Source organism: Lampetra fluviatilis, chromosome 13 (assembly GCF_964198595.1).
Source record: "Lampetra fluviatilis chromosome 13, kcLamFluv1.1, whole genome shotgun sequence".
NCBI lineage: Eukaryota > Metazoa > Chordata > Hyperoartia > Petromyzontiformes > Petromyzontidae > Lampetra > Lampetra fluviatilis.
This window is the reverse complement of record NC_136287.1, coordinates 8185570-8203204: the sequence shown is the minus strand read 5'-3', so window position 1 is coordinate 8203204 and position 17635 is coordinate 8185570. Positions and strand designations below refer to the sequence as shown.

At 45.5% G+C, this 17635-nt stretch overlaps 1 protein-coding gene across 1 annotated transcript in view; it reads left to right on the top strand.

Annotated features, from left to right (window-relative positions):
• Nucleotides 1–1060: 1060 nt before the first annotated feature.
• NTRK2 (neurotrophic receptor tyrosine kinase 2) overlaps nucleotides 1061–17635 on the top strand; it is a gene marked incomplete at its 5' end in the record, with an annotated part of 71572 nt that continues 54997 nt past the window's right edge. Inside the window, 8 exons of the mRNA XM_078862437.1 lie at nucleotides 1061–1188; nucleotides 2276–2545; nucleotides 6919–6993; nucleotides 7283–7354; nucleotides 8974–9042; nucleotides 9837–9994; nucleotides 13955–14094; nucleotides 15820–15955. Of these exons, the coding sequence (XP_078718563.1) occupies nucleotides 1061–1188; nucleotides 2276–2545; nucleotides 6919–6993; nucleotides 7283–7354; nucleotides 8974–9042; nucleotides 9837–9994; nucleotides 13955–14094; nucleotides 15820–15955 (1048 nt within the window). The remainder of the gene's footprint in view (nucleotides 1189–2275; nucleotides 2546–6918; nucleotides 6994–7282; nucleotides 7355–8973; nucleotides 9043–9836; nucleotides 9995–13954; nucleotides 14095–15819; nucleotides 15956–17635) is intronic.

Sequence of the window (17635 nt, the reverse complement as noted above, 5' to 3'; positions counted from 1 at the left end):
AGGTTTCTTGTTTGACATGTCTACTCCGTCAATCCACTTTGTAAATCCAATTATGAATATGGGTAGTTTGACTACACTTTACCATGTGCCACCGCTTCATAACTGCATTTCTACACCAGCTGGAAAATGATGGCAGTATACTCTACTCGGGGCTTAAACGCCACACTCCACAGAAGGCAAATTATGAGGATGACCGATTATTGGCAGCAAGGCGACGGTAACAGTAACAGTTGTGTTTCACAGCAAGAAGCGTCTGGGTTTGATCCTTGACTCAGGCGCCTTTACGTGTGGGTTTTATGTTCTCCCCCTGTTTTGCATGGCTTCCCTCCGAATCCCAGCTTCCCCCCCCCCCCCCCATAGCTAAAAAAAACACACACAATGTAACTGGTCCTGGCCAAATTCCTATGCTCAAAATGTACCTGCAAATTACTCAATTGGGATTACACGCAGCAGCAACATCGCCCCCTACTGCGAGGCTTTCCTGCTTAAACAATCGTAATAAACACAACGAATGGGCACGCATATATGTAGGTGTTTATCACAAGAAGTAGAGCAATGTAGAACTAAAATGTAGGCTTCCCCTGCCCTATGAGTGAAACCAATAAATATTCGCATAATTTTTGTGGATTCAAATCGGAAATGTTGATTTTCTAGTTATGAGGATGTTTCTAGTTGGTAAGCATCTTACCATCTATATTCATGGAAAATGTCGGTTTTCTCGCCCTTCTAGAACATCGTTACAATTTACATCAGTCACTCAGTAACGATCGTCTGTATTTATTACGTTAGCGATAATGCATTACCAAGATATGTCTTCCCGGAGGAACTTCATGATTGTTGAAGTTAATACATATTTCATTGCATCCACCGAGTCGAAAATGTCTGAGTTTTTAAAGAATTGTTGTTAAAGATCCGCGAGAGGCGAGTTTTATCACACGAAAACGGTTACTTCCCAGCAAATATGTGACGTGGGCCCAACGCTGGTCCAACGGTTCCGACCACGTGCCGACGTTGGCCCAATGTTGGGGGCCGTTCACTGGGTTTTGTTGGTTTCCCACTCCAATTAAAGCGGGCCCGGCCACGCCAACCCACTAGCGAAGAGTGCAAGAAAATCACGCGCGCGCGTGCGCCGACTGCTACGGAGCCTTGGAGCTGCGCTGGACGGGATGCAGCAGCATCAGGGCTCTGGTGACAATTAATGGCAAACGATTAAATCATTGGCGGCGTCTTTTCCTTCCCAAGAGCTCGGATGGCCTCGCAGAGAGGTGCCGCGAGAGAGCGCGCACGGGATCAATATCGCCTCTCGGGGTTTCACACAGCTTCCATTTGTCTGCATAACGCGATTTTTAGCCGCTCGCTTTACCACGTCCTCCCCAATTCCGACCCCCCCCCACCACCACCGTCTCCTTGATTCGCTGCGTTTGAGCCAGCCCTGCAACTTTCAGCGCGGGATAGCTCTGCAGTCTCCACCGTAGGAGTTTCGCTGCTGCTGGTATTGCAAAGGCTTCCAAGCGCTCGCCTGGTTTTCACAAATTAATTGCACCACCACCCCCCACCCCCGGTGAGTGAGTGTCCGTACGAGGGCGGTGGGCGACATACACGCGCACGCGCGCGCACGCACGCACGCACGCGCACCCAAGACACCCACACGCGCACAGACAAAGATCCCATCTATAGCCTTAACAGACTCTTGGGGCAAGTGCTGTTATCGCACGCACGCGCACACCTTAAACGCCGTCAGAACGTCCGTGACGTGTTTCATTTCGAGCGACTGACGGCAGAAAGGCGAAGCGCCACTGCTGATGCGCATGTGCGTCACGGTCTGGGAGCAGTGAATTAAGACTCATCACGTTCAGCGCCTCGCTCGCGCAAGAGGCTCGAGAAGAGCAGCGGCTCCTGCGAGGTCCAGGCGAGTGTGTCTGCACGATTCGCGTCGCTTTCAGAATCGCTCGCGCATTCCAATTTTTGCTCGTTCCGTTACTGCAAATCTACACCGCTGTCGGCACGGGGGAGTGAAGTGGAGATTGGAGGTGGGGAAGGTTGGGGGTAGAGGAGGGTGGAGGAGGAGGAGGAACAGAATCACGAGGAGGAGGAGGAGTAGGTGGTGGAAGCGCGAGACACAGCGGCAGCGACGAGATTTCTCAGCCCCTTGTGCCTGCAGCTATCTCTATAGCTCTACCTCGCTCAATCCCAATCTGCCCTCTCGCCTCTATCCTTCTCTCTCTCTCTCTCGCTCGCTCTCCCCCTCTCTTGCCGGCCGCTGCTGCTGCTGCAGGGCGTGCGGGAGCGTTCCGAGTCGCGCCGCACGCGGGATGCCGGGGACTCTGGCCAAGAGACGGCGCCGCCGGCCCCAGCCGCTGCTCATCCTCGCCCTGGCGCTGGGCAGCGCGGCCGGCGCACTGGTGGCAGCACCCCGGGCAGCGCCTGGGTCGTGCCCCGAGGCGTGCGCCTGCACGCTCAGCCGCCTCGCCTGCAGCCGCAAGGATCGCTTCTCGGCATTCCCGAGCGCCACCGCCGTGAGCCATCGGGCCAACCTGCTCGAGATGTGAGTGCACGCTGCTCGCCAGCGCCGGGCACACGCATGCGAGCTCCATCAGCTGTATGCGGCCGCGGCTTTGCCACGGACAGTGTTTAGTACAGACTGTCTGTGACTGGGTGGAATTCACACCACGGCAATCACACGCACGTACGCGCGCGCAGGCACACACCTCGTGCGCGCGCGCGAAACGGAGCTTCAAAGCGTCCTTAATTTAGATGTAACGCTTGCTTATAATCTGCTGTCACCTTCAATTTCAATCGGAGGCACGATTGCATTGGCTGTTTTTTGTTGTTGTCTCTTTTTATAAATATGCGCCTGCGCAGCTGATATATATATGCAAATGTTAATGAATTGGCAGCTGCCTAAGCACATTCCAGCGCAGGCAATTCCACCCTGGGGCGCGCATCTGACTGGATATAAACGCATCTAAATGCCCGATGACAACACACGGCACCTGCTCTGTTGCCTCTCAAAGGCGCGCTAATTGATTGCTGCGCTTCCCAGCCGCACAGGGCACACAACACACACACAACACACACAACACACACGCGCGCGTGCGTGAGCCGCTTCGCTGATGACGGACGCACGGTTGCCAATGCTCGTTATGTAATTAACATCCGCAAATATTTTTTTATACGGAAACCTTATATAACGCAGTACTGAATTAAACGTCGCTAGGCTGGGCAATTTGCAATTCGCAATGCTGTACACAGTAGATTCAAAGTGGCACGTTTGCGAGTGAATTCGTTCACGCGTGCGTGCGCGCGCAAGTGTGTAATGTCCGTGCATTACTTTACTTATTTAAGTCCGTCACCCGTGGCGGGGAGCGACAATGATGAGATCAGCGCAGTCGGCTACGAACCCGACGACTCGGTCTTCATTAGTTACCCGGTGCGGTGCGTAAACAACAGCACTGGGGAGACAAAGGCGGCCGCAAGTGGTACTTGGCCACCCGACCCCCTCGTGAGCCATTCCGGCCACAAGAGGTGTTTGCTAACAGCACTTGCCCCCAACAGCCCGCTGTGACTACACGGGGTATGTTTCTATTTTTAAAATCCTTTATATTAAGTTCACCGGCTTGCTTGCTTGCGCGCTTACGACCGTGCAAATCTTTCGGTCGTTTTTGAACCCACTTCCCGTGATCAAATCGAGCTAACATTTTGCACACAGACGCGTTGTGCGTGACAATTTATTTTCGTGAAAATTTTTTTCCTAAATTTGATACTTTTTAGGTAAAAACAAATTATATTTAATTACCAATTGCTTAATGGTGGCAGGCAATCATCTGACCCATAGGTGGCAGCCATCTCAAGCCAGAGGACGAGAGGACTCTAGCCGTCCGTTTCAAAGACCAATGTGGGCTGGGTTGTGGCCCATTGAACACGCATATGAAGGATTTATAGTGAAAAACTTTGTTTTTACGGGTAATTTTTTTTTTATTTTGTCGTCGTGTTTTGGCGTGCGTGTATTATGAAGTCCGTCACGTGTGACTGACGAGACAGACGGCGCGCGCGCGGTCCTTTGCGCTCGTCTGAATCTGGCTTCTTCAACCTCGGCGTGACCCGCAAGGCCATTTTCCCGATCATATTCCCTTCGCCTTTTAAAGGTCACGCAATATGCGGGAACGCATGCTCAGTTACTCAAAAAATGAAAGCGTTCGGCATGCGCGCGGACAGTGGGGGTTTCTTACGCACGTTCTACGCACGAGTCTTGCGCCCGGCTTTAATCACATTCGCTCTCATTAGTTGCAACACCAGATCGCTTCTGTTGTTGCGCGGAACTTTTGAGAAATTTTGCACACGCGAGTGGCTTGCAGCCGATTGCAGTGTCGTTACGTAAAACACAGCGCTTGACTCGGTGGAGGACATTGCAAAAATAACAACACGGAACAAACACCACTCAACACAAGTTGCATAATGTTTGGGCTTAAGATTTGATCACCCTGTTTGCGCGTCGTCAACAAGGAGCCTTGAATTAGCATCGCGAAAATATCTCAGACTGACACGGAGATAATTGCATTTTAATCAGCAATCATAAAGTTTGCAATACGATACGTGCACACAATGGCAATGCGGCGGCATGTCGTAAGCAAGATAATGACATAGCAGAGGGAGAGAGAGAGAGAAAAAAAACAACTCCCCGTCAATGTGCTGAGCAGATGTGTACGCATGCACACCTGCGCGTCGTCATGCTTGCTACCGGCGTGTGTATCAGGCGAGTAAATCCACGCATAATGGACCGCTTTTACAGCATTCCGGTGCATACCTCCTGTGCATCCTGTGAGCCCGATCCTGATGGCCTTGCCAGACCAGTGTCCTCACGCTTATTTTCATGCCGCCCGCCGTACGTGAAATCAGAACGCGGGGCATCATGCGAGTGGCTTACTTGAAAGTGCTGGTTGCACTTGCGCGGATATATTATCCTTAAAAGCCGATTTCCCGTTGGACCTGATATTCTAATGTTTTTTTTTAGAACAATGGTCGTGATAATTGTTTCGGTACACTCGTTAATAATTGTCTCCCGGTGCGTTTAAATAACATGACATGGGAGGAAAAAACGCATTTTCCATGCAAAATTAGCGTTCGTTAGTGGTAAGCACATATGACCAATGACAGTTTAAGGAGGGTCAACAGTGCAATGCTCATTATTGCGCAAAATGGGAGTATCACCTTTTCATACCCACATTACCCCGTGCTAAAATTAATTTTGGCTTAGTTTTCCAAGCATTAGCCATAGAGTGTGCAGGCATGAAATTATCCCCGTTTGAGCATGTACAATTACAGTCCTGGTGACATCAATGGGGTGGGAACAATTTGAAGGGCTCTGCTGTACGTTTGGGGAAATGAGATACATTTAATTAAATGCACCGCTGACAAATGCACATAATTGGCCACCCTTAAGGAGATTCTCATATGCCACGAAATCAAAGTGCAAATTGTGCAGGGTGTCTAATGTTCATTTACGTTGTGAGTACCGAGTGTTACATTGTTAGTACTGAATAAGTTAAATGGTTGCGTCTTTGCCTTTGTATATATTCATTGAATGGCCAGAGGGCTCACTTTATATACTAAACGATGAACTACAAATATGTTTGATAATATGATACATGAAATGTCCTACCAACCTAATTTCACGTGCACAAGCCACATACTAATACATACTGTTAACATACCATCACAAATTTAAAAAAATATATATTTACACAATACAGTTTATTAAGATATTCGTAATAATGTTGGTGCTGTGCATACTTTCAATATCCCATTCTCAAAACATGTTGACTAATCCATTTGCAGTATTAAAAGACCCCCCGTATAGACTCGGCAGACTGTTGGTGCAAGTGCTGTTAGCGAGCACCTATGAAGGCCGACACGATACACGAGGGAGTGGGTAGCCAGCAGCACGCCCGGCCACCTTTGTCTCCCCACGCGAATATTACCCGCTTTGTTTAAAAAAAAGCAGGACACTCATTTTCACGAGAGACAGTTGTGTGGCTGAATAAGCACTTCCAGGGTGTTTCTAAGCAAGGGGGGGGAGGAATGGTTGTTAAATCGAGGACGGGAAAAGAAACCCAAACCCAGAGTGGGGAACGAAAGGCATCAAAGCAAGCGGTGCTGCTGTTTAAGAGGCGTTGCTCCCCTGCCTGGAAATTAGGCAAACAATTATAAACGTGCTGCAGGTGTGCCATGAACACAGCGGGAACGCTTTCTCACCAATACCGTGGGCGCCTGTCGCAACGTGGGACGCCTCTTGCTCCTGCATCTAAATGCGAACGTGTCCAAGGGAAGAAGAAAAAAAACGAGGAAAATGAATCCATGTTAAGCGTTCAAGAAGAGCAGAGTTTCTTTTCGAGCTAAGCTCGTCTATAGTGGAGTTCTGCTTATCACGACAACAACAGAACAAACTCTAAACTCACAATCGAAAGAGTCATTTTGGCTGGCAAACTGTCTTGAGACTTAGGAGGCCTTTGCTGAGTAAATAAAGGGATTTGTTATTATAATTACTATTTATGAACCAGTTCACATATGTCATCTACATCCGGTGGAAAATCCCGGAAAACTGTTCTGGGAATGATTTTGGCACGCCACATTTATCTCACCTTTTTCATGAACAAAAGCCAAACTTACAACTATTATGAGTCCATGCATCTATTTTTTGTTTCTATAAACCTTTCCATAAGATTACAGGGTACAATAATATTGGATTATCATGGATAGGTGTACCTTGCACTCTCGTGGTAGTGCCTTACGCTGATAATCCGTAACTCCAAACCGGCCTAGCAGCATTGCAGAAAATATCGAGCGAGAAATTAAGCCCTGTCTGCATCTAACACATTAATGACCGTGCTGATGTGTTTTTTTGCTGTCGCTCCTTTGCAGAATTATAAAGAACCAACCCAGATTAACAAGCGTCAACCAAAGTGATTTTGAGCAATACACCGTTTTGCAAAACCTGTGAGTGTGGGCCTCGCACTGATTGCATTACCTGACCTAATGGGACTGTCACTCGCTCTCACCGCACCACCCATGCTTTACGCTAAAGTCCTTGGCATGCACTCATCCCTGCTGACGGAGACTAATCATTAAACCGCAATTATTCAGACGATGACGACAATGACGGTGACCAACGCTGGCAACGACGACAGACACGGTCGCGATAATCTTGCAAACTGACAGTTGTGTTTGTCACTTCTTTTCCCTGTGTAATTGCATATATTGCTGCCTTTTATTTTTATTATTACAGCACCATAACCAATACCGGGCTCATGAGTATTTCACAAGATGCATTCCGAAACAACAATCGTCTAAAATATATGTAAGTCTACTTGCTTTCCTTATTCCTTTTCACCAAACGTGTGTATGCATTTGTGCGTGTGTGTTTTGTAATTAGAGGCACCTAAATACGTCCATTAAAATATTCACAGTTGGGAGTCATATAATTATGCCACTATAGGAGCATCCTTACAATTGATGAGCTACCAGTTACACGGTGAAATATGTGCGCATGCATATTTCAACAACATCAAATCTCCTTGGCTGCCATGTATGGGTGGATGGTATGCACAGATCTGGAGCCATTTGAAGCATCGTCATTTGTGAATGTTGAAATATCAGCTTGAAATGAATAGCTGTCTGAGATGCCTTCAAAGGTCCCGTATATAGCGTGTTGTCGGTAAAAGGGTGATGTTGAAAGTGGCTCTTTTTTTCAGACATTGAAGTGTGTGACAGCTAGAGAGAGGGGAAGCTTTCCATTTGTGTAAGAAAAAAAAGGTTAAATAATTATCCTTAAATCCCACAGGATTCTGCTCAACTTTAATTCCAATTGTATGTATCTGGATTTTAATAAACGACAAATTATTGCCAGCATTGTTTAAACACAATCGTTATGGAGAATTATAAATACAAAAAAATGCATCAATGTAATTTGTTAGCATGGATAGTTTGTATGTATGGCATGTATCCATACTAGCACACTGAATGCATACCATTTGCGGCTGAGCCCATATATTCATCTGCGTTTATAAGCTTTTTTTGGTGAGCTACAGAAAATTTCTTTACAGAGATGCTCTATTTTATATTTAGACAGTCTATCTGCAATTATGATGGGTCGAACATTTGACCTTGTTGGTGCATGCGATCACATATTTGAACAAACACAGATCTCGACAATACATTTTCATTCTGTGCCATCCAACCATCAGCTGGATTCAATATAAAAATGTAGTGTGTGCATACACAAAGCAGGAACAAATATTTCGATGCAGCCCAACGCAGTTATATATTTCTTCTCCGCCTTGGAGGCTTTGTGCCAGAAGTGCACCGTGGTGACCACTTTCTTAAAGACCTCTACAGCTCTCAGCTGCCATGAAAAAATGCTCTAGAATGCGTTGCAACACGGAGAGAACTTTCATCAACTGATCCTTATGGTGGTACCCTGAGGTTGCCAAATAATACAAAATGGCCGAGGCAATTAAATATTTTATTTCTGGGACAATATTTTTTTCTCCAGGGGTGTACTTAACTCCGCGACTGGGGTACCAATCAATCCGAAATCAGTGCTACTCCGCGACGTCGAAACGCAGCGAGGACGATTGTGCCGAAACCCTGAACGCTCGTACGCACCGTAGTGGTGCTGCATCGTGCACAGCTCGTCGAGATGAGTCGACTGCTGCATCGCCGACCATCAACAGACTAAACATTTTAACACGTAGGCTTTCGCGACCAATGTTATTCATAATCAACGATTTTTGGGTTTAGATCGCGTTATTTACGACACATTTATAAATAACGCGATCTAAACCCAAAAATCGTTGATTATGAAGACTAAACATTACTGCATCACGGACATTATACGAGAGCCGGGGTACTACGGTAACCCGGGGTACAGGTTTAACTGGAGAACATTGACGTTATTTTTTGTTGTTGTCCTCGCAGAAATCTGGCTAACAACAAATTGACTCGCATCTCATGGAAGGTGCTCCAAGGGCTTCAGCTCAACCAACTGTAAGTTCCAAAAGTAATTTAATTAATACATATAAATCACATTCATCAAACCATTAATAATAGGTACATGTATCCACTCGACGCCTTGATTTCATAGCCTTTGCTGTGATTAACAATATCATGTTTTTCAATAGTGTAAAAGAGTGGTTAATGTGACCAAGGTACTGGCATATGAAGGAGTCTACACGTTCTAAGACTATTCTTTGATCTTGGTCAATATAAAACGAGCTGGTTTAAGAGCCATGTATCGTCTACGCGACAATTGCGTGCTCTTCACAAAACTCCGTCATTGGCATTGAACATCTTTCACGATCTGCCGTGGCCCAAAAATAAAAATACTGCTGCTGCTGTTGCTGCTGCGTTGCCTCGTGCACATCTCCCGAGAGCAACTCTGCTGGGAACGGGAGACGCTGACGTGCAGGACACATAAGTGGCTCATTTGCTGCTCACCCATCGCAGCTGTCATTCAAGGCTGTTTTGTGTGAGATAATGATATGAAGGCACCAGGTACTCTTGTTTACGAGTCACCGTGGCTGCAGAGCGGCAGCAGTCTGGCAGCAATGCCGATGCGTAATTGGGCGTGCAGCAACAGAGTAATTGGTTGAATCTATTCCAACTTTAGAAGCAGATGCTTCGATAAAACTTTGAAAACTGTGCGCCTGGTGAGATTATCATTGAACAGGCTGCTCGATACCAACCGGCCGCTACTGACTACTGAAGCGCTAATCGTGTGTTGCATGCGTCCACTGCTGCATCGCTGCAATGTCAGACCTATTCTTTTTGTATCCACGCAGGAATTTGTCCGGGAATCCCTTAGTGTGCTCTTGTGGCATTTGGTGGCTGCAGCTCTGGCTGAAGAGAAACCCGGGCACTCTTGGGGGCCAACCCAGCTGCAGATTAGCGGAGACCGACAGAGTCATTCCTCTCTCGAGCTGGGCTGCCCCGGGCTGTGGTGAGCGCTACCCCAGTGTGATACGGGGGGGGGGGTGTGGGTGGAGCCGGATTGTGACAGGCCCATAAATAATAGCTCCATGGGTAACCGGAGGACAGGAATAGTCGGCACCATTACAAGCGTATACAAAAAATAAGGAAATATAAAAAAAATGGCAAAACCTGGAAGAACATTTCCCGTAGATGTATGTATGTTGAACTTCTTTCGCGTTGTACGGAGCCAACCATGCGAATCGGAGGTGCAGGGCACTTTCAATAATCGCATGCCATTGTGAATGCTTGTTCAACTCCAATTCAAACTACATGCACAATGTGTAATTCTGTAAAACAAAAATATATTGCGCAACGTTTATTTCTGCACTGCAGAAAATAATGCAAATAATGCGGTTGGGCAAAGAAGCGCATGGCTTATTAGTGACCCCGGGCAAGTCACGCTTATATAAGTGTCATCCATCTCACTCGATCACCATAATCAATTGTGTGATTCTCTTGAATGCAGCATTGTTGACAATGAGTTACATTCCTCTTCCTATTGTTTCTTTCATGCCTATGAGTCAATACAATTCAAACCCACGAAAGCAATCAGCCGCCCAATAGTAAATGATGCAATCGTTCGTATCTATTTAGTTTGTGTGTATGCGTGTACTCGCGCCTAAGCAGTACAACGATTGGGCTTAAGTGTCAGGTTTGGTTGACTTTTGAACCATGCCTTGCCGTAGAAACGTTGTCAGCCTACGCCTCACACGCGCACAGCAGTTTATGTGTTACTTGCATTGGAGGCAGATTTATAGCAGGAGCATAGTATTCGTTTACAGGGAGTTAAAAATAATGTGAAATTATAATGATGTATATCTATGGATCTACAACACTGCCATACCTGTTTTTAATACTGTATTTCCCTTTGTTTAGCCTCCATCTGCCATTAATTTAAAATTGTACGAACAGAGATGTGCTTTGTGTGTTGATGTGTGTGTTGAGGAAGCATGTGAAACAACGTATTAATTAAACTGTCACTGACAGGCAAGGAAGATCTTGATGTTTTGGCTCACTGGCCTTCATCATTTAAACTGATGGTTAACAAAAACCTGTTATTATATTTAATTAACTTTAAAAAGTTCGCTGACAGAATTTTTTTTGCCTTATACTTATATATGTACATGCGCTTGAATAATACTGATTTAACATTTTTATGCAATGTAAACTATCTACAGTGGAAAACTTGCAATCGATTATTTGAGTTAAAATATTAGGGAGTAAAATCGGAAATCAACAGAGAGCTGAATTGAGGCAGTGACTCTCTAAGGTGACGCTTATTGTACCCTTCATACGGCATGCGAACATTTTTAGTAAACTGACGATGCTTGTGCTCTTTTGTTCCTGCTCAAATTATTTTCGTGTAACAGTGTCGCAGTGGTTCGCACACTCAGCTATGAACCCAGTGACCTAAGTTTGATTCCCAGCCAAGGGCTGACAACGGTGATATATGAAGTAACTTGTCCTGGGTCTCTGCCCCCCCCCTACCAAACCAAACTGACCAGCGTGTTTCGTTACGCTCAAACAACCTCCATAACTGACACAACATGGAGAGGCCTCCATTCAGCAGAAGATAGACAGATGGCTGTAATTTATAAATTAAATTATATTTGTTTGTTGATTGAAAAGGACTTTACCAAACCAGAATAAAATAATTCATGTTAAACCAAAGTTTCATATTGCATCCATATTGTTGGATTATTGTATGTTGACACTTGTGGTGATCCCACTGCACAAAGTAAGAAATTCATGAAAATGTAAACTGTATATATATAAGAATTAGAAGATAATTAGAATGCAGGGGTGGTGGTCAAAAAATTGTTGTTTAGAGGCAGTCGAGAGTATACCACTCCAAACTACGTGCAACGAAATACATTGGAGCCCAATGGTTGCTTTGTGGTTTGGCTTTAAAACGCACCACTAAATTAACTAAGAAATCGTGAAAGCTTCCATGCCGTATACAATGCAACAACAACAGCACAATAAAGCTTCGCGGATCACGAGAGTGATGTGCATAAGCTACCGTTGTTTTTTTTCTCTGCGAGATTGTGCAGTGCTGTATAAGAGACATTTCCAAGCTACAGATACACATTTTTCGCAGGGTCAACATGCAGTGTTTACAGCACAAAAATAACTGCGCGTGTGTGTGTGCTGTAGCAAGACATGGCCACCATCAGAAATTGATATAAACCGCGGGGAGCGGTAGTGTAGTGGTTAGCGCGCTGCGCGACGAACCCGGCGACCCCAATTCGATTTCCGCTCCAGGCCAACACCAGGGACGATTATTTGAACCGGTCCTGGGCCTCCTCTGGTTCGACTCAGCCCCAAATGAGTATCTAATGCGGTGTGTAAATATCGCCATTTGGGAGACAAAGGCGACCGGGCATGGTGCTGGTCACCCACCCCCTCCTGTGCTGTGCCAGCCTTCATAGGTGATCGCTAACAGCACTTGCCATACTGTTAAGGCAATGGGGAGGATATTTGTCTTTGCGTCCTATCAAGACGTGGCCACGTTCAGAAATGGATATAAATGCGTGCTCTGTAAACAACTGCGAAGGGATGAGATCATGAGCTGTATATACAAATTTGGAGTGGGAAGGGGATGGTGCTATTTGATAAATTCATGATGCAAGGGATAAGGAAAATATAAAAATGGGCAATAAAAGGCCGTGTGTGATGAGATTATAGATGGGGATGCTGCTTTATACAAGTTAGGCAGTGGCATGTGTTGATTAAATGTTTGGCCATGGAGCTGGAGTGAAGACGGGAATTGGGGTGACAAAAGAAAGTGTTTGATTGACATTAGAAGCAAACTGTCCTCTGCACAAAGTGAAAATATAGAGCATCTCTGAAGATGAGGTTGTGGGGAGGGCAGCAATGAATATCAGTATCCTTTCAAGAATATATTGAATGTTTCAAAGGAAATGTAACATGAATTGGTTTGAGAAGTTCAGGAGTGGCACTAATTAAATGTGCTCCGCTATTGGCGGGAAGGCCATTCGAGATGAACGAGGGAGTCATATAAATGCAAAACATTGTTAAAGAGAGACATTAAAAAAATCTGTGGCCAGCACGAACCCCCCTCCCACCACCACAGGCAAGGCTCACCCTTTTTTTCACCTCTCATCAGAAGTGTGCCGTGTAACAGAGGAATAAAATGACATTCGCGATACGGTCTTCGCGGGTTTTGGTCACAGGGGCGGAGCCCATCCATCAATGTATTATCACTGACGGAGAAATATGGAACCTCTTTAAAATGTATTATTATTGGTGTTGCCTCCCAGTGAATTTACTTCGACTGCATGCAATATACCCGTTTTATATTGTTCACATTGTAAAAAAAATTGTGTTCAGCACTACTTTTGCCTGCACCTGCTACGCGTTTTGTTCCGTTGCTGCCTGTTCCTCGGCACGCATCAACTTTACGTTGTTGTTCTTTCCTGATGCTGCACCATGGCTCTCCCTTGCAAACTGTCTGGGTAGCCGGCTAAACGGGACTTTCCGTGTAACAAATAAACATCGGTCGATTGGAACATCATTTGCCAGTAAAAATATGATCATTGTTTTTTTACCCTTCTATCTGGCAACAAAACTGACACCTTTTTTTACAAGGAAAGCTGTCTCGGGTGTGGACCAATCAACTTCAAGGACAGTGCACATTATCAGAGTTATGTCTTTTGTTTGCATTATGACTGCAGGTATTGCGGTCTATGCAAACATGACTCCTTGTAAAAAGGTGTCAGTTTTGTTGCCAGATAGAACGGTAAAAAACCAATTATCATCGGTCGATTGATCGATTAATATATTCGGAAACAGCCACCAAATGTACGAGAGCTTCAAAGTTCAGTGTGTGAGTGCAGCGCTGGCCCCGCCGCGTCATGAGTCCACGTCCTCTTGCCTTTCTCCGACGGCGGCGGCGGTGCTGCAGACGCTCCGGAGGTGCGCGTGAGCAAAAGCAACATCTCGCTGTTCGAGGGGGAGGACGACATGGTGACGTGCAGCGCCACGGGCATCATTCCGCTGCTGCGGTGGGAGTTCGCAAACCTGAGCTCCGCGTGTGAGCCGCAGGTGAGATCTCCTACTGACCCGCGGATTGCCGCGACTTTGCACGCGAGGAGTATCCACTTTGGAACAGCGGGGGGGGGGGAGGGTGGGAAGGTCTCCGTTGCAGAAATCACTGGCAGGGTATAGGAAGACTCGGTACCCATGGGGGGGGGGGGCACGGAGGGGTCAATGTCCCCCCCCCCCACCCAAACTGGACACCTTTATTCATTTATTTTCAATAGTTTTCAATGAAAATAAAAATAATACGCATTCCTAAATATAGAAGTCAAACTCCGCCTATGCTGGTAGCCCGTTTCTTGATTCGCATGTGATCCGATCCTTTCCCCAATTGTGTGAATTCAGCCGGACCCCCCCTGCCTCCGCTGCCCCTCCCCCCCTTCTCGCTCGTGGTCTGGTACGCGGTTGGGGTACACGGCTGGGGTACACGGCTGGGGTACACGGCTGGGGTTCATGGCTGGGGTTCGCGGCTGGGGTTCACGGCTGTTTTTCGCACGTTTTTGCCGACTGAGTCCTGCGGTGTTGGCAAAAGCAAAAAGTAAAAAAACATTGGGAGCATACAAAAGCTCGCAGGGGGCATCAACACAGTCACTGTTAAACAAACGTTTAACAAATGTTAAACTCTGAACAGGATGAGTAACGATACAATATGCTTTTTTGCCTATTCTTCATTCTGCTTTCAACTCTCATAGTTGCTGAATTGTACTTTTTTTCATTTTGTACAGCCCCTTCCAACTACTGCAGACCGTTTGCATATGAAATGACTTCGCTCCAATAATTTCGAAAGTGGGGGCTGAGCCTTCAACAGGGGGAGGGGCCCTCCAGCTCCCACGGACGCGATGGGGCGACTTCCACCTCCCCTCCATCGCAGGGGTCTCCAGGCTGTCCCCTGCCCCCCGCTCCCCGCCATCCAATACATTCACAATGATCGTGTTTACGATGATGCTGTATTCACAGTGACACCGTTCACTGTGCGCCTGACCAAAATAATCACGTTCCTGTTGATTTAGTGAGAGATGCTTGTTGTTTTGCTTTTCACTTGAAAACCAAAAATTGTACAAGGGTGAGCAATACACCAACAATCATCAGAGGCCACGACCTGACCTGGAGGGCATGGACAATATTTAAATAGGACAACTTGTCGGTTGTGATTGCTTGCGAGAGACGTCTGTTGGCAAATGGATGAATTACATTATTTTGATTTACATTATTTTGATACCCTCACTAATTCGCCGTTGATGCATCGGGAATATTATTGTCCATTGTTTGGCTTTTAAACTGGGAAGCCGAAAGTAGCCCGTGCTACTATGTGCTGCTGCGTAGCATGGTGGAGAGAGAGAGGGAGGGAGCCGATGGGAATGCCGAGGACATGAGTGCAATAAGCAAGTTCTCCCAAGATGAAATCCATCCGTGTTCTTTACTTTCTTTAAGCCAATTGGAATTGAAGTTAATTGCTTTTTAACGTGCAGTGGCTGTTTCAATCAATCTAACAATCAAATGTTTTGCCCATTCATTAGTGAGTCTACACAATTATCACCTTTGCCAGTTGAACACCATCCTAAACAGCAGTGCACGTTCATACCGATGAATGATATATGTGCTATAGACTTATTGTATTGCAGATTATAAGTGCCGTCTAATCTTGTGTGAGTATATTTACAGTGTACGCGGCCATGTGTTGCACTCACAAACTGTGCGCTAACCCCGTTGCTCTGGCGGTTTCATTCCCAGGAGGAGAGTCAGCTGGGCTCGGCGGTGTCCTTGCGCATATTTAACATCTCGTACGAGGACAACAACAAAAACATCACCTGCGCAGCCGAAAATGCGGTGGGAATGGCAAACGTCTCGGTGCAAATCACCGTCCAATGTAAGAGCGCTTTGCCCTGACTCCATTAGACCTTTGAAGCACGATTATTGTTTTTTTTTCCGAACAGGCATCTCTGGTGTCTAATACTTGTGCAATCGTGCAATCTTATGCCCGTAATCTTAACACCGCTTACTAGATATGACTTGTGAGGCCCCTTTATTAGTTTCAGCTAATATGTTCCTCTTCAGAATGAATAATAATCAGACAGCGGCCCATACGTACATAGCAGCAATGCAATCGTGCTCTCTCGTTTTGGATGAAGCAATTTCGTCACTTTTAAGAATATTTTCTTTGGGAGGGTTTTTTTCTACCCTGCTGCTGAGCTTTTCCACTCGTACAGCATTCCCTTCGCTTATTCTGCATTGTTGCTGCTAGTGCGTCGTAATGTGTCTACATGAAAATAGGATGTTGCAATGAATTATGAGGGCATGCAATGTTTCTCCACACGGCTTGCATTCATAATGTCTCAAAGCCTAATGGCGCAGTACAGCACGCAGCTGCAATTCACATATTGCAATTCCACTGTCATTTTAGAGCAACGGGAGTGGCGTGGCCCTGGCCTTATGTCATTAAAGGGCATTTATTATAAGCCAATAATTTGTATGGAACACACTCCATTACGGGCTGTAAATAAGGCATCAATAAACTCGAAAGGCTCTTTTTAATGTCCTTTTGATATATTTACTGCACATTTGAAAATAGCTTTGAAATAAAATTTGAAAACGTGGCGAACGAAAAATAAAATGACAATCACCTCCGATTATCACAGTTGGCTACATATGGCGCAAAAGAAGTTAAACATACATACGCACACGTACTGCTATGTAGTGCAAGCCCTATGCATTATTGATGTCAGCAACTTTTTTATACTATTTCCCAATTTATGTGCGATTTATCAAAACATGGTGCCTTACCCTCCAAGAGAGCATCTATGCCTACTTTGCCGTGAATGTTATTAAAGACAACTTTGCTTATTTAAAGTAACCACAAATTCACATTTTTTGACTAAACCATTACCCTCACCATTTCTCCAACTATATTATGGACCAACAAACCTCAACGTTGCTTAATTATTTAGTTTTTAAGGGTAATGAGTCGTCATAGAATATACACAATAATGAATTCTGTTTTTTTTTTAGTTAAATTAATGATATTAACATTCTAATTTGAATCCAAGTTATATGAACATATCAATGCACTTGTCATTGTTACTGCATATGTAGAATATATTATTATATTTGACCGGCGAAATTTGTACATATGCTGAGGAAGCAAAGTTAGAAATGAATGATGGTCTTTATCACGAAAGACACACAATAAAATCACGTCTGTGCCCAGACCTACTTGGACAATGAGCAGAGAGCGGTGCCATTTTGAGAAGCAATGCCTCCCTTTAACCAAACGTCACTCACTCTCAGGACAATAAAGTGTCTTATGACAGTTTTCTTTTTATTCTGCCAACCAATTTTTAGCCTCTGGCCATTTCCTTCACACCACTGCCAAATTTGAGTAAAAAAAATATTTTTTGTGAAACTAAGTTTGGCATTCCTGAACACTCTTCCAATTACACACGAACAGCTCCATTACTGCTGCTGCAGCAGCAGATGATCTCAAGCTGTATGGTCGAAGGCAATGTGCAATTGTCAGATTGCACTTGATTGGGAAAAAATAAGTTGACAG